We start from the raw sequence: 22,502 nt of genomic DNA, 5'->3' as shown, positions 1-22,502 counted from the left end.
AGTAGAATGGACTTTATGGAAACATAAGAGATGTCATAATATCCAACCAGGTCCGCTTGACAGACCAGCTATAATTGTATTCTGAAAATAACTACTCTGAGTACAGTCACTTTTCTATGAAAGAGAACAAAGAGGTGAAAAAAGTGTACAGGTACAAATTGGATTGTTGGTAACACTATACACATTTATGGGAAAAAATGGTTGTACTTTTATGGGTCTAGTTATACCAAGTCCATAATGGTGATCAAATGCTAAGTTTGGCTCATAGGATTTGTCATCTACCAGTTGGATAATATCAGCGGAATTTTTCTAGGTTCTGGCAGCCATATTTTGAGCTTTAGATACTTGATGTTGTTCTTTATTATTATTTTTTAGTTTTTTTAAATGTTTATTTTTGAGAGAGAGAGAGACAGAGTGCAATTGGGGGAGGGGCAGAGAGAGAGGGAAACACAGAATCTGAAGCAGGCACCAGGCTCCGAGCTGTCAGCACCAAGCCTGATGCGGGGTTCGAACTTACAAACTGTGACATCATGACCTGAGCAGAAGTTCAACGCTTAACCCAACTGAGCCACCCAGGCGCCCCACTTGATATTCTTAAAATTCTTAATGTCTACTTGGTTATAATCCAGTCTGTAAAAGCTCCATGTTGTTACCATTGTTATTATCACTGATTAATGATTGATTTTAAAGTTAAAGGGTATTGGGGCACCTGGGTGGCTCAGTCCGTTAAGTGTCCTGCTTCACCTCAGGTCATGATCTCAGTTTGTGGGTTTGAGCCCTGCATTGGGCTCTCTGCTGTCAGCACAGAGTCCTCTCCCGATCCTCTGTCTCCCTCTCTCTGCCCCTCCCCTGCTCATTCTCTCGCTCTTAAAAATAAACATTAAAAAAAAAGTTTTTTTATGTTAAAGGGTATTGCATTTTCTTGTATACATGTTTAAGTTTTTTTTTCTACATGTTTAAGTTTAAAATAAACATCAATCAGTAGCATTGATTAAAATTGTGTATTTTATTTTGCCCTAAAGCTTGTGGGTAAGATGCATTAAAAATAACTAGCAAATTTTAATTCATTATAAACATGTGTTGCTGTTCATGTTATTTTAAGCTGAGAGAAAAATCAAGAAATTATTTCACTCTTTTTCTGAGCTTCATCACATTTTTACCTAAACAGTGTTTTGAAAAAAAAAAGGTATTTTATTTTGAAAGTTCTCTTGGGAAATAGATCATATCAAAGTTTCAGGGTTTTCCGTAGATAAGGTTTCAGTAGAGCTGTGATTATAATACATGTTTTGTTCTTAAAGGTTTTTTGTTTTCCAAAACATCAAAAAAATTATTTCCGTTGTAAAAATACTTTTATCTTTGTAATGACTTGTGAATTAGGCACTTTCTTGCTCCTGATGCCTTAGGTAGATAGTTACGGGATATATTATAGCTCTTATTCACTGTTATATGGGGTCAAGTTAAGTTTGAAATATCACATTTTGTGCTAATGTGCATCAGGTCTCCCAGTTCTCTGTAAATGTTGGTGCAGTGTCATTTCTGTGATCACGCATGAGATTTTTACATTGCTGTCTTTTGCACTATACTGAGGATCTGCTTATTGGCACTACATGCAAAATGTCAAGAGACAAAGAATCTTAGTGATGGAGAAGATTTAGGAGACTATTTAGGCCTGCTTCCCACTCTAAACAGGTACTCTTATTTGCCTCTTCTTTGTAAAAATTAAAATCTGACCTATCACCTTTCCACTTAAAATGCTGTAATGGTTCCCACCTATCTGTAGAAACAAATCCCTACCCCTTAGATTGGCATGTAACACCCAGCACAGTTTGCCACCATCCATCTCCCCCGTCTCCTTTACTGATGTTCTACATTGTCAGGGGAGGGATTATATTCCAAGGGAAAGAGTTCAGTTTTGGAGCCAGGAAAACCTGAGTTAAGATCCTGCCTTCATTCATCACCTCTGGCTCTGTGAACTTAAACAGATTATTTAATGTTTCTGAGCCTATCTTTCCTCCTCTGTAACAGGGGAATGGAAATTGTCACCTCACAAAGTTGTAGTAAGCATTAAGTAGAATAAGGTGTGTGCAGTGCCCACCAGAGGTCTTCTGAAATTCAGTTAAATATACAGACCCACAATACTACCACAGGCCACATTTCTTGCCAGCTTGCCAGCAGGGCAGCCTCCGGAGGAGTTCCTCTCAGCAGGGGTCCTACAGTAGTTGCAGGGAGTGACAGCTCACATACCCATCTGGAGACTCTTGTCTCCCCATGTGACACAGTTCCAGGTACAAAGCTCAAGGTCCACAATCAAGCAGATGCAGGAGCTACCCTGAGAAGAAGCCTCATGACCTAAGCAGCCAATATATCTTGTAATGCTTTTCGCATAATTTCTAGAGTTTCTTGCAAAGGACTGCATTCAGGGAAGTCCAAATCATGGCACCCTCATCAGACATTTACAGCTCATTCATACTTCCTTTCAGTCCAGATGCAATTTACCAGTCAGGGGTCATTTTTACCACAAGCAGTGTTGCCTAGCAATATAATTGATGCCTACCATCTACCTAGTTTCCAGGGTAGCAGAGCTAGGTGGTTAAACTAAACATTAGATTCTCAAGTAGCAAGGGAAAAGGTTTGTTAACCCTTTTGTCCCAATATGCAACAGACCCAACCAGGGGCCTCACGTGTTATAGTTATCAAAATATGCTTGTTCATTCCTTTAACAAGTATTTAAGAACTTATGCTATGAGTCAGGCACTGTGCCAGACACTAGGAAGACAAGTTAAGGAGATAAGGTGTTCATCTTTTTTTTTTTTTTTTTTTTAATTTTTTTTTTCAACGTTTATTTATTTTTGGGACAGAGAGAGACAGAGCATGAACGGGCGAGGGGCAGAGAGAGAGGGAGACACAGAATCAGAAACAGGCTCCAGGCTCTGAGCCATCAGCCCAGAGCCCGACGCGGGGCTCGAACTCACGGACCGTGAGATCGTGACCTGGTTGAAGTCGGACGCTCAACCGACTGCGCCACCCAGGCGCCCCAAGGTGTTCATCTTTATATTGTTAACTCCACCTGTGACGATGCGCTTAATTCCTTTAATTGTCTGAAGAACTACTTATCCTTCAAAGGTCAGCTCAGATATCATCTCCTCTCTGAAATCCATATACACTTTACTACCCTAGGACTTTGTATTTATTGTCCTGAATTTGTGGGTTGGTTTTATGAATCCACGAATCCCCTAAAGTAATATGCAGATTTTGTGTGCATGTGGGAATATGAGTTTGAAGAAAGGACAAAAGCTTTCGTTAAATTTTCAGAGGAGTCTAAACTGTCCTCTCTCCCAACCCCATTTAGAATTTAGAACCATTACTTTTATATAAGCATTAATCATATTTTATAAAGCTTTATTATCATTTGTTTATAGTCTGTATCTCCTACTAGCCCATAAGTACCCTAAGAGAAGGAACTGTGCATATGAATATTTTGTGTCAACAGAATGCTTGCTTCATAGAAGGCTTTTAAAAAACATGTTGAAAAAATTGCTTATTAATCTTAATAGACTTAGCAGCTTGAGTGATGCTCCTAATGTACATTTCCTAATTTGAAAGGGAAATTTCTTCCTTACGTTAAAGTAAAATCAACCCTTCTTGTTCCTAGCTTTGTCCTCTAGACTTATACATTAAATGTCTACCCTCTTCCATATTGTAATTGCCTTTTTTTAAAAAGATTGACACATTTTAATATATTTTAATTTTATATTGATACAAAAGCAGTAAGGAAGAGATTGAGAAGAATGATTATTAAACAGTAATAGAGTGAACCACTTTTATACTTACAAGTCCCCCTCCCCCCATCACTGATCAAATAACAGACCAGTCCATGATTCCACTTGCTGGTGGTATTCCAGGTTGAATGTTTGAGGGTTCCCTGCGGTTTGTTGTTGCTGGTGGATCCACAAAAACTGGGCAGAGTCCCGTGGTGGATTGGAGCAGTGGAGCAGCTGTCAACCTTTGTGGATCTTAGCTTTGTGCTGGTACTTGAGAAGCCGGGTAAGGTGGTGATAGAGCTGCTGCCCAGCGGCCTGCGTCCACAATTCACTTTCCACAGACTCCAGTGGGAGAAAGTGATGTGTTCACCTATCATTTTCTTACTGGTGGGTCTTAACATACAATGTAATATTAGTTGCAAGGGTACCGCTTAGTGGTTTAGCACTTTCATATAACACCTGGTGCTCATCACGACAAGTGCACTCCTTAACCCCCATCACTTCTTTAACCTCCCCCCACTCTGGTAATAACCATCAGTTTGTTCTGTAGTTAAAAGTCTTTTTATGAGACTCATTTGAGGAGATCAAAGAAAAAGGGTTACACGGGGGAAATCATTAAAAAACAATACATTTGTGTCTTAAATATTTTAACTTAAAACATGCAAATATACATTAATTTACTAATATTTTACTATGGAACCAATATATTTTTGTTAAACGTGACTCCACTATTGTCTAGCTTTTTTCACTGTTAACATGTTATCCAAGATTCATCATCTACAATTGTCAGTTTGTTTCTTAAAACTTTTTTTAATGTTTATTTTTGAGAGAGAAAGAGAGCATGAGTGGGGCAGGGGCAGAGACAGAGAGGGAGACACAGAATGCGAAGCAGGCTCCAGGCTTTGAGCTGTCAGCACAGAGCCCATTGTGGGGCTTGAACTCATGAGCCGTGAGATAGTGACCTGAGCCAAAGTTGGACGCTTAAGCAATTGAGCCACCCAGGCGCCCCTCCAGTTTATGTTTCTTTAGAGTAGAATGAGTCATTCGACACTTTTAAAACCTTGGGATTATAGAATTTTTCTAGAATTTTACTCTTTCTCTCTCTCTCCAATGTTCTATAGTTATATCTTCTCACCACTTATTGGGGTTTTGTTTGTTTTGTTTTTTGTGTGTGTGTGTGTGTGTTTTTTTTTTTACAACCGGCTTTCATTTAGTCTGAAATTTTTTGTTTTCAGAGGAATAGCAATTCGTATTTCCTTGGTTTATATACTATTTAATTAAATTAGATAACTAAAACAACATATAAGTATCATAAATAGGTCTGTGATCAAATACAATTGATTCTGAATGACCATGTGTTTCTGCTGATAGAAGCAGAGGTGTGCAAGTATTGAGACTGCTTAAGCATTTGCACTGCTCGTGGGCATTAAGAAGACCACAAGCATGTTTCTGTTCTGTTTTTCTCAGGATTACTTATTTGGAAGTTTCTTCATCATCCCGCCCACATTTCTTCTCCTCTTAGACCACTGATCTTCCTAACTTAGAATAGAAGTACACCATGTTTGGCTTTTCTTCTGGTAACTTCTGACGTATCTATTGTTGTCCAGGAGAAAAACAAAACTATCAAAAAAGAAAAAAAGCGGTAGCAAATATAAGGGCCTAATTAAGCATAAGGATGTTTTAAGCATAAAAAATAGTAGCGACGTGGAACTCAATTTCTCTCCCTTTGAGTGTGGCCTAGACCTAGTGACTCACTTCCAAGGAATAGAGTATGCAAAGGGAGAAACATAGCCTTTTTACTGGAGAAACCTAGTAGATACCACACTGGCCAAGTGTTCAAGTTGAACAGCACCAGTGATAAGTCATATTGATAGAGTGTACCCTCTGGTAAGATGTACTGAGAGACGCACTTCACTTCTGTGGTATTCTTCCCCAAATCCATAACCCCAGCCTAATTTTGAGAAAATATCAGACAAACTTAAATTGAGAGATAATCTGTAGAACACCAGACCAGTGCTCTTCAAAAATGTCAAGGTCCTGAAAAATAAGGAAAGACTAAGAAAATGTAACAGACTAAACAAGACTGGGGAAACATGATGATTAAGTGCAGTGTGTTATCTTCAATTGGATCCTAGAACAAAGGGGAAAAGGATATTAGTGGAAAATCTTGGGGAATCCAGATAAAGTCTGTAGTTTTGACAAATCTTCCATGGTTATAAAAGATGTTAACCTTAGAGAAAGCTGGGTGGAGTGTATGTGAGTACTATTGGTACTGTTTTTGTAACTTTTCTGTAAGTTTAAATTTACTCCCAAATAAGTTTATTAAAAAATAGTAATGGGAGAAATCACAAAAGAAAGGGTTAGGTGATTTGAAATCTAAGACGACTAAACCAAATTAAAAGGCAGTAACACTGGGACACCTGGGTGGCTCAGTCAGTTTGAGCGACTGACTCTTGATTATAGCTCAGGTCATGATCTCATGGTTCATGAGACTGAGCCCTTTGTTGGGCTCTGTGCTGACAGCTTGGAACCTGCTTGGTATTCTCTCTCTCTCTCCCTTTAACTGTGCCCCTCCCACTTGTATGAGTGTATGTGCTTGCTCTCTCAAAATAAATAAACTTAAAAAAAAGGCAATAACACTGAAAAAGTAATTTGTCACAGATGATAGATAAAAGGCTAATATTCTTAAAATAGAATATACTCTTATCTTTCTTATAAAATTTTTTAAATGTTTATTTTGAGAGAGAGCAGGGGAGGGCCAGGGAGAGAGGGAGAGACAGGATCCCAAGCAGGCTTCACACTATCAGTGCAGAGTCTGAGGTGAGGCTTGAACTCAAGAACTTTGAGATCAGGACCCGAGCTGAAATCAAGTGACCGACACTTAATGGACTGAACTACCCAGGCACCCCAAGATAGAATATACTTTTAAAAATTAGTAGAAACATACTAGTACCTCATTGGAAAATAGCCATTGATCACAAATCACAGAAGAAACACACTGGTCAATAAATAGGACAGCCAGTTCAATCTCACTAGCAATTAAGAGTTGCTAATTGAGAACAGTATTGAGAACATTTTCACCCATTACATGGAAAAGTGATCATATTCAATGCTGAAGAAGGTAAATAGAAGAATTATAGATTGATACAGCCTTTCTGAAAAGCAGTTTGCCAATATGTATTGGGTTTTAAAATATGTATATAATTTGTGATTGTAATCACACTTGTAAGATTTTTTTTCCCAAGAAAATAATCATATATTATACAAATTTTCTAATAAGAATGTTCATCACAAGGTTGTGATACTGAAAAGCTTGAAACCTAAATATCTATACCAGTGGGGGAAATGATCTAAAAGTTTTGGCATACTTATAGAATAGAATGGAGGCATTAAGAGTCATCATATAACTTAAAAAAAAAAAAAAGAGAGAGAGAGTAAAAATAAAAGCAAGATACAGTTTGTGTATATCTTCTGATCCTGGGCTGTGTACATGTGTACTGCAGTGGTTTCTTGAGAGGATTGCAAGGAAATACCCTGTCATTTGCAAAGTAGTTACTTGTCTTTGGCTGGGAAGGAAAGGGTGATTTTCATTTTCTTTATACCTTTACACATTTTCAAACTGTCTATAGTGAGTGTATGTTACTTTTGTAATTGAGGGGAAATTTTTTCATTACAGACAATGTGATTAATGAGTTTCTTTCATCTTTCATGCTGGTTTAATTTAAAAATGCTAGATTTCCATTTTGTTCTGTAAAAAATTGTTTCTCCTCTTTCCACTAGGAAGCTTCTCAGGGTGCTCCCATTGCCGAGTGAGAACTGGGGAGCTCTAGTTGGAGAATGGTGTTGTCATCCTGACCCCTTTGCTAATAAGCCACTTCATCCACAAGAGAGTGACTGTTTTATTGGAGACTCTTTCTTCTTGGTGAATTTAAGAAGTGATTTATGGCAGCCAAGACCTGAACTAGCCCCAGTGGAGACACACTGTCTTTCTTCTGAGAACCATTTTAAATTGGTAAAATATCTTTTCAAAATAAATGCTAATTTAGAGTTTGGCTTAGAAACTGGTTTCTCCAATCTTTTCTTAATTAAAGCATGCTACACAGACTGTTCTAAGGACCGAAATCCATTATTTTCAAGTTCCTCTATTCTCCAGCTCTGCTCTATTGATATAGGAAGAGCATATGGCTTTAGACCAAAACAGCTTACAGGGTCTGGAGGAAGAAGGAAAGAGGACTTTTTCGTGCATAGAATTGGGAATGTTGCCATTTTACAAACGAAATTGCCCTACTTTTTTCTTTTTAGGACAATATTCCATAATCTGTATAGTCTGATTTAGATTAAAGTGTTCTTTGTTCCAGGATATGTAGTACAGAGCTAGGCCTAGGTATTTCCCTGTGTCCACTGATGTCATGAGAGTAGATGCCATCAAGGAAAAAGAGGAAATGGAGGAGTCCAAGTGTGGAAAGGAAGCTTGTGCTGCAGGCTCCAAGTTGGTGGTTGACACTGTGAGGTCAAGTGTCTCTTGCTGTAGAAGTTGCTTTAGGGAGAAGGCAATTTCCTCTCACTGCAGAGAACAAATGGTTTACCTTACTTTAAAAGAAAATCAATGGCATTGACTTGGCCCTTGTGAGAAATCATTCTCCTGGTGGCAAATCAATACAGATGTGATTTAAAAAGTAAAGGAAATCATTGCCAGAGAATCTTCATTTTCACATCTGATTATTGGTAGGAATGAAAGCATTGTACGTTAAATTTCATTTAAAATTCATTTAATTTTTGTAACAAAAACTGAACCACTTTAGGAAATATGCAATAGTTGAGCAGCTCTTAGATTGTAAGTTAGCTTACATAACTATTTTCTGTTTTAAGGACAGATTAAGGAGGTTTATCAAATATCAAAGTTATTAGAATTAGTTAAGTGCCTTATCTCTCACCATAAGCACATTTACCTAAATATGGTTCATTTAAATTACCTAAATATGGTTCATTTAAAATTATAGTACTTTATCCTTTTATAGTTTTCAAAGATAAATGGTAAGTTAATATAAATCTGTTATATGTTTAATATGGTTATATTAAAATTGTATTTTAATCTAAATTTGTTTACTAATACTTTACTGTTTATGTACTTTAACTTTAATTCTTGTGATAAGCTATAAATTTTTAAAATATTTGCAAGGAAATATTTTTAAAATACTTGAATGGAAGAGGAGAGGAGAAAAATTAAAAGAGAAACCACAAGTTTCCCTTTTTAGATAAACTGTATGGAAATACATTCTTCTCATTTATGTCTTTATCTGTTATATGATGCCATTTCCAAGAATGTCTCTTCATTGTGAACAGTCATTGTATGTGTTAAAGGAAGACCCTTCTTAGTCAGACCTAATGGTGTTTAGTATCATTGAGACTGTGGGAAACTCCTATCACAAGCTGCTGTTGACAAGATTGTTTCTAAGTTAGCCAAGGTGGAAGTTTCTCTTTAATTGCATATTGCAGCAGTTGAAAGAGTATGCCTGTGACCAAAATAGTAACATAAATTTGGAGGGACTGCTTAAACAGTGCTCTCAAGGCTCCTGTGGGAACAAGGCTGCTCTGTGCTATTGAAAACCTATTTCTCATATCACCAAGTCTAGCCATCTAGCAGGGTTTTGAAATGTCACATGGTGACACAGCATCCTAATGGTATCTCTTGGGAAACATTTTTTTGGCGAGACAATATCAAGGGTCCTTAGAAATTGAAACAACACAAAGGGAAATAAAAACGAAGACAGGAGGCTAATCCACATCTCTGTGCAGTGGTGCCGTCTCTCAGATATATTGATTTAATTAGTTCACAACACGGTCTTTCTTTGATGTTTGCTCTGCAGAGTTCCCACAGTTAGGCTGCTTCATCGCACAACTTGCTGTATTATTTCCTTTAAGCGTTGGTCAGGAGAAATGCATTACAAAGCGGAGCTTCTCTTTAAATGAAATTTAGACTGTTAAAATATTTTAATTAAAAAGACCTGAATTTAAAAATAAAATCCAGCACTTAATTCTTTCCTGCAGTACCCCCCTTAACACTGTACAGTATTTGTCCCTGAAAATGTGGCAGTATATAACTTTTGTTTTCACACGGTAACCTCCCGAAGATTTCCTTATTCTTGCATTTACTCATTGTCTCATGCTATTTTTTTTTGTGTGTCTACCAACGTAATAAAAATTTCACATCTTGTAATAGGATGATAAAGATGACAAAGGTGGCACCTCAGCCGTTTGTAAGATACATAATATTATTCTAGACTTAGAGAGTGTGGTCACACAGGAACAAGCTGAACTTTGATTATATTACAGCTGGCAGGTACAATTAACAGCTTTACCTTTTTTCCTTTCCTGGGGTGCTTGGCAATAATTTACTGATTTGGTAATTTGTTAAGTCCATAAGGGTGTATTTCTTATTTTCTCAGAATAATGTGTTGAATTTTGTAAACATGTACAAATGTAAAAAGGATAGAATTGGGAACTTCAGAATACCAGTCATCTTGATTCATAAAGTATGCTTCATCGCGCCCTTTAACCTCCACCCCTGCCCCCACCACCACAGGAGGGCTTTAAAGCAAATCCCAGACATTATGTCATTTCATCCCATATGGATTTTTCTTTTTTAGGTAACCACAGTGTCATTTCACATTTGACAAAAATGAACAATCATTACTTGGTGATAAAATCCTAGGCCATACACATACGGATTTTACCATTTATATTAAAGGTATTTTCTATTTGTTTGAATCAAAATACACACATTTGGTTGTTTGAAATAATTTGCTTTTTATTGATCACATTTTAAAATCCCAATTACCAGCGTCTTGAAAAGGTAGACTTCTTTTTTTGGTGAACAAACCAACAAAAAAAATTGTTTCGCTTCATTGAAAGACAAAGCAAAATGTGCCGTAAGAGCAATTATAAATGAAATACATAATGGAGCACCTGATGAAAAATTTTTTGCTTTGAATAGAAGATCTTCTTAAGCATTGCTACTCCAATACCCCATATTAGTTTTTAGTAAAGCCTTTAGTTTTTGGTAAGATTTAATGAGGATGGTTTGATTTAACTGGTACAAAATAGGATCTTTGGAAAAGTGTCTTAAGACCAATTTGGAGCCATACAGATAGATTTTATTGTAAGAAAGCATGAAACTGCCCAAATGTCAAAGTTTTAGTTGAGCCTATCTGCTTTCTGAGCTTCCTATATCCTTTAAAAAGAATTTTTTTTTTTTTTAATTTTTATTTTTGAGAGAAAGAGGCAGCATGAACAGGGAAGGAGCAGAGAGGGAGACACAGAGTCCAAAGCAGGCTTCAGGCTCTGGGCTGTCAGCACAGAGCCTGATGCAGGGCTTGAATTCATGGACTGCGAGATCATGACCTTAACCGACTGAGCCAGTTAGGTGCCCCTATTTCATTTTGTTAAAAAAAAAAAAAAAATGCAGGCCATAACCCATTGAAGTGATTCTGTGAATTAGTTTGGAAAACACTTGGTGTCGTGCTTAGAAGCATAAGTTTTAGCATCTAAGGGGTCTAGATTAAGATATCAGCTTTATCAGTTATTAGCACATCCATGGAACTCAGTTTAAATGTGCTTCTTATACAGTTTTTCAGAAAATATTTATTTATGCTAAGGAAAATATAATTGTACTCAAACTTACCCTAATCAGTTAAGATTCCTCAGATCAATACATATATCCCACATCAGGAAGACACTCTTCCTTTCTTAGACCAGCAATTTAGTCTGCCCTTTCCTAGGAGAGATGACCTAGGTGGCCAGAGTTGCAGAAATTCCTTCTCCCCACCCACTTTTACGTGACATCTGCCATGTTGCAGTGTGTCTATGTGAGAGGAATGTTACATGGTTTTAACAAAGGTATTGCTATGGATGTGAAAAAAGCATATTTTTTGGTAGATTCTTAATATGCAGTTGTCCAGTAAAAGGCAAAAAATTGGTCTCTTTGTGGGAGGATATGGGTTTTCAGCCTGTTCCTTGAATGACATGTGCCCAAACTATGTTTTGTTTACGTAACATCCACCTGGCAGTCAACATGAGCCTGGGACAGTGCTTTATAACACTCCCTTTTAAATACTAATAAACAACACTAATGAGTAGAACACTACTATTTACTACCTTAAACAGGTGAGGAAACCAAAACAGGTTAATTAACTTGCTCAAGGTTATGTGTGTAATAAATAGCAGGACTGGGATGTAAACCTGGGAAGTCTGGCCCCAGACTCAGGGCTCTTAACCACCATGCTACTGCTTCTAACATAATCTCATATAAAAAACTAAAAATCAGTTTTTTTTTTTTAAAAATTGAGGTATAATTGACATATTATATTACTTTTAGGTATATAATTCCATATATGTATATGTTGTAGAATTGTGCATATTGTACATTGTACATAGAATGTATGTATTATAGAATTAGATGGATGCTAGCAATTTTAATCTGCATCCCAAATGATGAATTTGGGGTTTTACAGTTTAAGAATGCTTCAGGAATTTCTCTGAGAGCACTATCCAGTTTTTCCAATTATAATGAATATCTTAAGTAGAAAAATATGTTATATGAACGTGTTAAATTTATTTTTTAAAAAATTTTTAATGTTTTTATTTATTTTTTGAGAGAGAAAGAGAGAGAGAGAGAGGGAGACAACTGAGAGAAATGAAGACAGAATACGAAGCAGCCTCCAGGCTCTGAGCTGTCAGCACAGAGCCTGACGTGGGGCTTGAACCCATGAACCATTAGATCATGACCTGAGCCAAAGTTGGAACGACTGAGCCACCCAGGCACCCCAAATGTGTTAAAAAATTTTTTTTTTAATTTTAAGTTTATTTACTTATTTTGAGAGAGAGAGCACAAGCAGGGTAGAGGCAGAGAGAGAGAGGAGAGAGAGGATGCCAAGCAGGCTCTGTGTATCAGTCCCGAGCCCCATGAGGGTCTCAAACTCACTGTCCTTGAGATCATGACCTGAGCCAAAGGCAGCTGCTTAACTGACTGAGCCACCCAGTTACCCTGGTTACATATTTTTGACTTCTGGTGAGGGCCTATGAATTATAGATTACTTTTACATAAGTTACACTGGACTAGAAATCAAAATAATGGCTCTAATTTTTGATTCTCCTGTTTGCAGACACATGAATTAGAACAAGTCACCTACTCTTTCTGCCTTTGTTGCCTGCCATCTACTCATTCTAAATGATAATGTGTATTTGGAAGTACATTTTAGAAATGTAAAGTGCTTCTTTTTCGAATTATTTACAATAGATTATCAAGAAGTGGTTAGGTTTGGAAAAATCAGTGTGTTCATTATTCTGTCTTTAGATCTGAAAAAAAAATCTCTGTGCATGTGAATTATGCATACAAGCTAAATGTGTTCTCAGTATTTAGTAGAGGGCAAAATAAAATGTAAAGTTCAAAGTATACTCTAGAGACTATGTTAAAATTATATATTCCTTTTAAGAAAAGCTGAATGACATTTAAATGACATTTTTCTGTTCTACAGAAACCAAAGGCAAATACCAAAGTAATTTGTAAGCGTTGCAAGGTAATGTTGGGAGAGACCATGTCATCAGGTAAGAATTTCATAATAAAACCAAAATGATTGCCACCTTATTAAAAATGAGTAGAAGGAGATTTTATAGGAAATCTATGTGAAAGATAGATAACTAATACATGTTGTAAAATTGATGATTTTAGAATAGACTCTATATAGAAATAGAAATAGAAATCAAGTAACATATCATCAAATATGCCTAGAAGTTTGTGTATTTTGACCTTTATAAGTACATAGTATTGAGTTTTAAACTTAGGTTGGGTCATTTTCAATATTTCAAATCCTCTTAGTGGATATAAAGCTACAGTATAAAGTTTGTCCTTGGGTCTTTCTTAAAGAATATCAGGGCTTTTTTCTCAGTACAACTCCTCAGTCAGAATTGTTGGTTGCTAGAGATGATGAAGAAGTTTTCTTGGCTGCCATCTGCCTTAGGGCTGTATTTTGGGCTGGGGGTTGAAAGAGAACTTTTGAAATGGAAGAAAACATATTCTGAGTTTCGTGCTCTGTTCCTATTCTCTTCCCGATAATTATATTTATATAGAGTCTATGTTAAATCACTTTCAAATATAATAAAATCATGATAATTAAATTGCATTACTATTTTTTTTTTAATGTTTATTCATTTTTGAAAGAGAGACAAAGTGTGAGCAGGGGGGGAGCAGAGAGAGAGAGGGAGACACAGAATCTGAAGCAGGCTCCAGGATTTGAAAATGTCTGGAGAGCTACAACATGCTGCATTAGCTTTATGGATGACAAATAATTGTTTTTAATACAATTATTTAGAAATGTAAGTAAAGCTAGTGCACCTAAAGAAGGCAGATGGTAGTGTTGTTTGTTTCTTAAAATCATCAGAATCTTGTAAGTAGTTGACTTGCTCAGAGTGAACAGAAAAGAAAGAATGAGCAGTGGTAAAGGATGCCATCCCCAATGTCACTTTGGAGAATGAAAGCAAGCCCTTTAAGCAACAACTTAGAAAGTTTTAAGGCTTCCAGTCAAATTAGGCAAATTGATTTTTTTTATAATTTTTATTTTTTTTTATTTATCTTAGAGAAAGAAGAGAGAGACAGAGTATGAGCAGAGGAGGGGCAGAGAGAGAAAGAGACACAGAATCTGAAGTAGGCTCCTGGCTCTGAGCTGTCAGGAGAGATCCTGATGCGGGGCTCGAACTCAAGGAGCGTGAGATCATGACCTGAGTCGAAGTTGGCCCTCAATGAACTGAGCCACCCAGGTGCCCCGATTTTTTAATTTTTTATTCTTTTCTCTTGTCCCTGAAGCCCAGTTAAAATGTCAGTTAAGGAATAAAAAATATGTATATCCACAGAGACCATGAGAAATTAAGAGGAAGTGACAGTAATGTAAACAAGAGATATAAGCAGACATTTTTGGAAACTGTAAAGCTGAGAGGTGTGGGAACACACTTGGCAGTGTGGAGGAAGCTGCAGTCTCAGTGTCTGCAGATCATCTGAGTGAGGAGTGAGCCAGTACTCGCGGTAGAGCCTCAGAGCTGGTCAGAATTTGGAGCAACAGGTAGCAGGGAAAGCAGTCTGAGACAAGGGCCTGGAGGAAGGATGGTTAATTCAAAATTTTTATATGGAGCTGTAAAACTCCTAAGATTCCTGTATTTGCAACTTGCTTATACTCTCAAGGTAGGAGATTAGAGGACTCTTTTCTTGGAAAATGAAAGAATACCAATCAGAGAAGAGATTTGCAGATACTCTTTTAGGGGTCATTCAACAGTAAAATGAGCCTAGATCTAGCCATCCTACAGTCAACAAGCCTTGTACCTACATGTAAGAGTTTCCTGTCAGTATTTTTTTTATTTATACTTAAATATGAATGGATTGCTGAGAATCAAAAAATATTAGAGCAAACCTCCAACTAAGAGACTGAAGTAAATAATCAAGTAAACAGAATAAAGCACCAAGAAAAACAATATATAAAACAAAAGAAAATCTTGAACAAAAATAATGTTCTTAGAGAAATGAAATAATATTGTCTCCATAATTCAGAGAATATAGAATTAAAGATGTGACTGCTTAAAAAAAGTAATGAAAGGACTAAAAGATAAAATTAAGGAATTATCTTGTCTCCTAAATCAGAACCAAAAGTCAGATATTGAAAATTGGAAAGGAATTGTGGGAAAAACCATCATGTAAGTTTCCTGAGGATACAGGTATTGTCTATCTCATTTATCATATAACCTCAGCATTAAAACAATATCTGGCACATAGTGGGTACCCAATAAATATTTATTGAATGAATGAATGAATGAATGGAGACTTTCAGGATATTCAACATCTAGCTAATAGAAATTCTAGAAAGCGGGGCACCTGGGTGGCGCAGTCGGTTAAGCATCCGACTTCAGCCAGGTCACGATCCGTGAGTTCGAGCCCCACGTCAGGCTCTGGGCTGATGGCTCAGAGCCTGGAGCCTGTTTCCGATTCTGTGTCTCCCTCTCTCTCTGCCCCTCCCCCGTTCATGCTCTGTCTCTCTCTGTCCCAAAAATAAATAAACATTGAAAAAAAATTTTTTTTAAAAAGAAATTCTAGAAAGAAAGAATATAGACAACAGAGTTTAGGAAATTATCAAAGAACAGAAATACTAAAAACACATTACAAGGCTATTTTCCAGAGCTGGGGCTTCAGTTTCTCAACTGAAGAGGCCCACTACATGTCCAGTATGATGAATGGGATGGGAGGGCAGCTACCCAAAGCTGCATCATTGAGTAATTTCTGAATACCAAGGAAGAAGTTTCCAAAGGAAAAAAAAAACAAGTAGTGAACAAAGGATTAGGAATTAGAATGGCATTGAACTCTTTTTTTTAGTTTATTTATTTTGAGAGAGAGAAAGAGCATGTGCTCAGGGGAGGGGCAGAGAGAGAGAGGCAAAGAGAGGATCCCAAGCAGGTTCCGTGCTGTCAGCAGAGCTGACATGGGACTCGATCCCATGAACCATGAAATCATGACCTGAGCCTAAATCAAGAGTCGGACACTCAACTGACTGAGCCATCCAGGTGCCCCAAGAATGGCATTGAACTCTTAACAGCATTTTTGAAAGCTAGAAGACAATGAAGCAATGCCTTCATAATTTAGAAGGAAAAAATATTTTTAATCCATAATTCTGTCACAAACTATCAATCAAGTATGAAGATAACACATAGACCTCAAATGTACATTTTCCTTAGGAATGTGATATAGGATATATCTCACCAAAACTAAGGATTTAACCTCGAGAGAGAAGACATTGGTTTTGGGAAACATTATCTAACACAGATAAGGGAGTCTCAGAGTGAGGGACACACAGCAGGCCTAGAGATTGAAACAAAAGGAGAGAAGATTGCAATAAACATGTTTTCAGTTACAAAATGAAACTGATACATTCTTTGATGTATATGACCACATGTAACAGTCTTGAGATAAGCCATTCTATCATATGGGAAGAATTAGCTAAAGGTGCTTGGAAAACTAATCCAATGAAAAAGAAGTTATGCACTACAGGAAAGCAGAAGGTTGAACAAGAAAGGAAACATTTCCATGGTATTATAGCCATAATAACGTGAAGTTCAATAGGCAAAGGAGAAACTAGAAATTTAAGACGGAGATTTTGGAAGCAAAAGGCTAAAGACAGGCTGAGATAAGCTTTTCACACAGTTCTGGCTGACTGCTAAATGCACATAATAGATGCCAAAGCATCTAATAAGAATTGAAAGCTTGGGGAGACGTGCACATTTTCCCATGCCTTTAATTTCATTTCTCAGTCGATAACACAATTGGGCAGCAGAAGGTAAAAACCTTAATGGCTTGAAGTATTTAAGCAAAACATCTCCCCAAATATGCTGACAGCTGAACTATGAAGGTATAGTGGATACTTCCTAGGGAGCCAGGCTACATAAAATAAAACTGAGCAGAAACATTAGTGGCTACACACTGTGGGGAGACATATTTCATAGTTTGAGCCCAGGTTAGTTAATTGACTATTATACTTATCAGCCAACAATCCTTGAAAGAACAAAACAAAATCCAGGATAGTGACGGTATATTACATACAATGTCCTACTTCCATTTAGAAATTACTAGACATGCAAAGAAGCAGAAAAGAGTGATTGATACTCAAAGAAAAAACAGGACTCAATAAACAGGTGATGAGTAAGCACAAATATTCGACTTAGTAGACAAAGATGTTGAAGTAGCTGTTATAAATATGGCAAAGAATTAAAACAAAAACCTCTTGAGTAAACTAATAGTAAATCTCAACAAATTGGAAACTTCAAAGAGAAAATCATTGGTAATTACAGAGCTCAAAAGTACAGTAAGTAAAAAATTTACTAGATTAGCTGTACTACATATTTTATTTTATTTTATTTTATTTTTTTAATTTTTTTTTCAACGTTTATTTTTTATTTTTGGGACAGAGAGAGACAGAGCATGAACGGGGGAGGAGCAGAGAGAGAGGGAGACACAGAATCGGAAACAGGCTCCAGGCTCTGAGCCATCAGCCCAGAGCCTGATGCGGGGCTCGAACTCACGGATCGCGAGATCGTGACCTGGCTGAAGTCGGACGCTTAACCGACTGCGCCACCCAGGCGCCCCTGTACTACATATTTTAGATGGCAGAAGAAAAAATATAATCATTGAACTTGAAGGTATATTAATAGAAATTCACCTATCCAAAGAACAGAGAGAAAAAGTTCTGAATCAAAATGATCAGGACCTCAGATATTTGTGGGACAATATCAAGTGCTTCGGTAGATGTGTAAATGGAGTCTCGGGGTGAGAAGGAAAAGAATAAGTCAGGAGAAAAAAAATTGTGGAAAAAATGGCTGAAGTCTTGGCAACTTTGGTGAAAAATATTAACTTTTAGATCCAAGAATTGCAATGAAAAGTAGGGTAAACACAAAGGACACCTCGCCCAGCCACATTGTAGTCAAACTAATAGAAGCCAAAGATGAAGAGAGAATCTTGAAAGTACAAAACATCTCTTACAGGGATTTCTTGATACAATTAAGGCTGACTTTTTACGGAAATATGACAGCCAGGAGACACTAAAATGAGATATTCAAATGCTGGGGGTGGGGAGAAAAACATTAAAAAAACAAACAAACAACTGTCAACTAACAATTCTATATCAAGCAAAACTGTCCTTCAAAAAATGAAGTCAAAATAAGGGCATTTTCATATAAATAGATGGAAGTTATGCATTACTTGCAGACCTTTTCTACAAAAAATGATAAAGTTCTTCAAGCTGAAGTAAAAGATAGCAAAGGTAATTGGAATCCACAGGAAGAAATGAAGAGCAAGATAAATAGAAAATATGTGGGTAAATTACCACAAAAGTAAACTCAAAAGTTAGCACAAAATTGAAGTCACCTTTTCAATACATTGTGCCAATTCTCTAAAATTAGAACTTTTATTTTGATTGCTTTGAGAAGTAAAGGTATAAATTAAAGACTACACAAAAAGGGAACCTAGTAGAGTACTCTCTGCACAAAAATTGGAGGCCCTAAAGACCCATACCCTTACTGTGGAGGTGAATCAGAAGTGGAACAGCCCTGTGGAATTACAGACAGGTCCTATCAGTCCTTTGGCACTTTAGGGAATTTCAAGTCTTGAACTTGGTTAGTCTGCTGTGGGCTAGCCATAACACCTTGTGCCTGCCAAAAATCAAATGCATATCACGTCCGGAGGAAAATACCTTCATTGTAAAACTCAGAATACCACAAATAATTTGTCAAGTACAGTGTTCACCATACAACCAAAGATAAATAAACATACAAGTAGACTAGACTTTCATCAACAAGAACTAACAAAAATAGCGAACAACAGAAACAGACTTCTGTTACTGGAATTCACAGACATAAACTGGAACAATCATACTTTCTATATTTATAAGAGAGGTTTGAAGGTATCCAAAGGAAAAGGAGACAACAAGAATATTTGGTAAAGATCTATAATGGAATTTCTAAAAAATATATAACTGAAATTTAGAATTTGGTGGAGGTTTTAATGGCAGATTAGGTACAACTTAGAGAAAGAATTAATGAATAGACAATTGAGAAGAAAAATCTGGAAGCCAGCACAGAGAGACAAGGCAAAAAATATGGGAGAAAGTAAGACATAAAACATACACTGAGAAGATCTAACATATGTTTTGTTTGGTTATTTTTTATTTAAATTCCAGTTAACATATAGTGTAATACTATTTTCAGGTGTACAATTAAATGATTCAGCACTTACATACAATATCTGGTGCTCATCACAGCAGGTACACTCCTTAATCCCCATCACTCATTAGGCCATCCCCCTCTCCTCTGGTAACCATCAGTTTGTTCTCTATAATTAAGAATCTGTTTCTTGGTTTTCCTTTCTTTTTTTCCCTTAGGATCATTTGTTTTGTTTCTTAAATTCACATGAGTCAAATCATATGGTATTTGTCTTTCTCTGACTGACTGACTTTGCTTAGCACAATACTCTCCAGCTCCATCCACATCATTGCAAATGACAAGATTTCATTCTTTTTTATGGCTGAGTAATATTCCTGTGTGTGTGTGTGTGTGTGTGTGTGTGTGTGTGTGTGTAGTCATTCACCAGTCAATTGATTTGGGGGCTCTTTCCATAATTTGGCTTTTGTTGATAATGCTGCTATAAACATTGGGTTGCATGTGCCCCTTTGAGTTAGTATTTTTGTGTTCTTTTGAGTAAATACCTAGCGGTCCAATTGCTGAATCATAGGGTAGTTCTGTTTTTAACTTTTTGAGGAATCTCCATACTCTAACAGCGTATGTTTAATCAGACTTCTGGAAGGGAAAGAAATAGAATGGAGCATGGACAATATTTGAAGAGATAATTGCTAAGAATTTTACAAAAGTGATGAAAAACAGTCTACAAATTGAGGAGGTCCAATGAATTCTAATTAAATGGGGCCCAAGTAAGATAAATAAAAAGTCTATAGCTGGACATATCTGAGTGATACTGCAAACAACTAAACAAAAACCAGAACATCTTAAAAACAAAGAAAAGTGACAGATCACTCTCAAAGGAACAATAGTAATGGAAGATGGAAGACAATGGAATGAATGTCAATATGTACAAAGGTTAAAAACTGTTAACCTAGGATTTTACGTGATGAAAATGTCTTGATAGGAAAGAATCAAGACAAAGATAAATATATTTTCTGACAAACACTATAATAATTCATTTCTACTGGTTTGTTTTTTATTAAAAGAAATTCTACTTGTAGAAGAATAGAATTCTACCTGTAGAAGGTAAAAGAAAATGATCCCAGATAGAAGGTGTAAGTTCAAGAAGGTTTGGTAAAGAAAAGTGGTAAATATGTGGGAGACATTAAGTGGATGCTAACTGCATAAGGCAATAATAATAATACCTTGTAGGATTAAAATTGTAGAATTGTATTTTAACAGCGGCTGGGATGAAAGGGTTCACTTAATAATGTTAAAAGGTTCATTTTTGCATCTAATAACATGACTTCAAAATAGTAAAGTGAAAACTGAACTTAAAGAAGAAATAGATAAATGCATCATGATGGCTCTAGCTATATAATAATATGTTAAACTATCTATTGATTTTCTTGCCTTTTTTTGTGTATTACATTGAAAAATTGAAAACATTTTAAGACAATGTACTGAGAATGCTTTTTCATCTTATTAAAACAATTAAAAATTGTTTGGCACACCGTTTTTAATGCCTGCATAGCATTCTCTTCCTTAAATGTATAATTGTTTAGCCCAACCAGTTTCAATTTTTAAACAACTTATTTTCAGTTTAATTAATGAGCTTATTTACAGATAAATTTTTATAGATATGAATATTTCTTTGAGATAAGTTCTTAGATGTTTAATGATGGTATCAAAATATATTTAAGGTCTTCGTCAAGTGGCTTTCCAGAAGTCTATCGTTTGCAATTCTGACAGCAATATGTGAATAAGTGCACCCACTTCTCCATATTTTCCTCATTGCTGCATTTTATCATTTAAAAATATTTATTTGATGCTAAAGAATATCTCCTTTTAATTTGTATTCCTTCATTATTAGTAAAAATAAACATTTTTTTTGTGGATTTTGTAAATTCAGAATGGTTATGTTTATATTCATTTCTGTAAGATATTTAGTTTACTGTTTAAATTTTTCTGTAAACTAATCAGATAACCAGATTTGTTGGAAATTATACATTAGTAGACTCAGTGAGATTCTGGGAAATACTCATGTGAGGTTCACAGCATTTTTGCATGGGCTTTGGGACACCATGATGAAAAAGCCTTTTTCAATGATTCCTAGATTTGTGACTACTCCATAGAAACGAGGAAACTAGATGACTACTTTCTACATAAGTGGGCTATGACTGTGATGTGACTGAGTTTTCTACCTTCTGTGTGTGTAAACAGAGTGTCCTTGCACCAGATTCACTTGGGCCATGACCTGCTGAAACAACATCGAGCCCTCTCAAGTCTCAGGACTCTCTCCTTGTAGTCATCAATGCTTTCTCATCTTAATTACTAAGTCATTTGGGGAAAAGTTTTACTGAATGTTAATTTTATCAGTATACATACTGAATAATTCAATTTGGGATGTCATAATTAGGGACCAACATGTCCACAATAAAAATGTTAGTGCAATGGGAAGATTTTTAATTTTCTTATTTTTTGTTTCTAGAAACCACCAAGTTTTATATGACAGAGATAATTATTCAGCCATCTGAAAGAAATTTTCCCATCATACCAAGGTATAAATAGCAAATTAAGTTTATTCTGTAATTTTAAATGTGGAGAATGATAGGTACAATTGATTATTTGGGAATTCATTTTTATTTATACCTCCTTATTGGGGGAAAAAAAAACCTTGAGAAAGGCTTTTAGACAGTTGAAGCAAACCACACATATACAAGATTTGAGGATTCATTTATGGCTTGCTTACAAATTGGCATAAACAAATGTGCTTATATTAACATCTTCAAATTCTGAAAGCTTTTTGTGCTTCTTTCTATTTGCCAGATATCCAAGTTCTTACAACCTAATCACTAATAGGTTTTGAATAATTGTTTCTGTTTTAATTTGACTTATTTAAAATGTGAAACGTGGGTCAGTTTTCAAACAACTCCTGTGTTTTTTTTAAAAATGTTACTTAGCCACTAAATCCACTAGTGT

The 22,502-nt window shown here is 36.1% G+C and overlaps 1 protein-coding gene across 7 annotated transcripts in view; it reads left to right on the top strand.

Moving 5' to 3' along the window:
• Positions 1 to 22,502, top strand: part of UBE3D (ubiquitin protein ligase E3D) — a 240,077-nt gene that overhangs the window by 18,647 nt on the left and 198,928 nt on the right. For all 7 annotated transcript variants that reach the window (XR_015251364.1, XR_015251365.1, XR_015251366.1 and 4 more), the window contains exons 4-6: positions 7,542 to 7,773; positions 13,295 to 13,364; positions 22,012 to 22,081. Coding sequence is in view for 4 of the 7 variants with exons in the window: in XM_025925182.2 (XP_025780967.1) it covers positions 7,542 to 7,773; positions 13,295 to 13,364; positions 22,012 to 22,081 (372 nt within the window). In the remaining 3 variants the exon portion in view is untranslated. The remainder of the gene's footprint in view (positions 1 to 7,541; positions 7,774 to 13,294; positions 13,365 to 22,011; positions 22,082 to 22,502) is intronic.

Source organism: Puma concolor, chromosome B2 (assembly GCF_028749965.1).
Source record: "Puma concolor isolate L17-30 chromosome B2, mPumCon1.1.hap2, whole genome shotgun sequence".
NCBI classification, from domain to species: Eukaryota; Metazoa; Chordata; class Mammalia; order Carnivora; family Felidae; genus Puma; species Puma concolor.
Note: the sequence above shows the minus strand (reverse complement) of the source record. Positions and strands in the feature narration are given on the sequence as shown.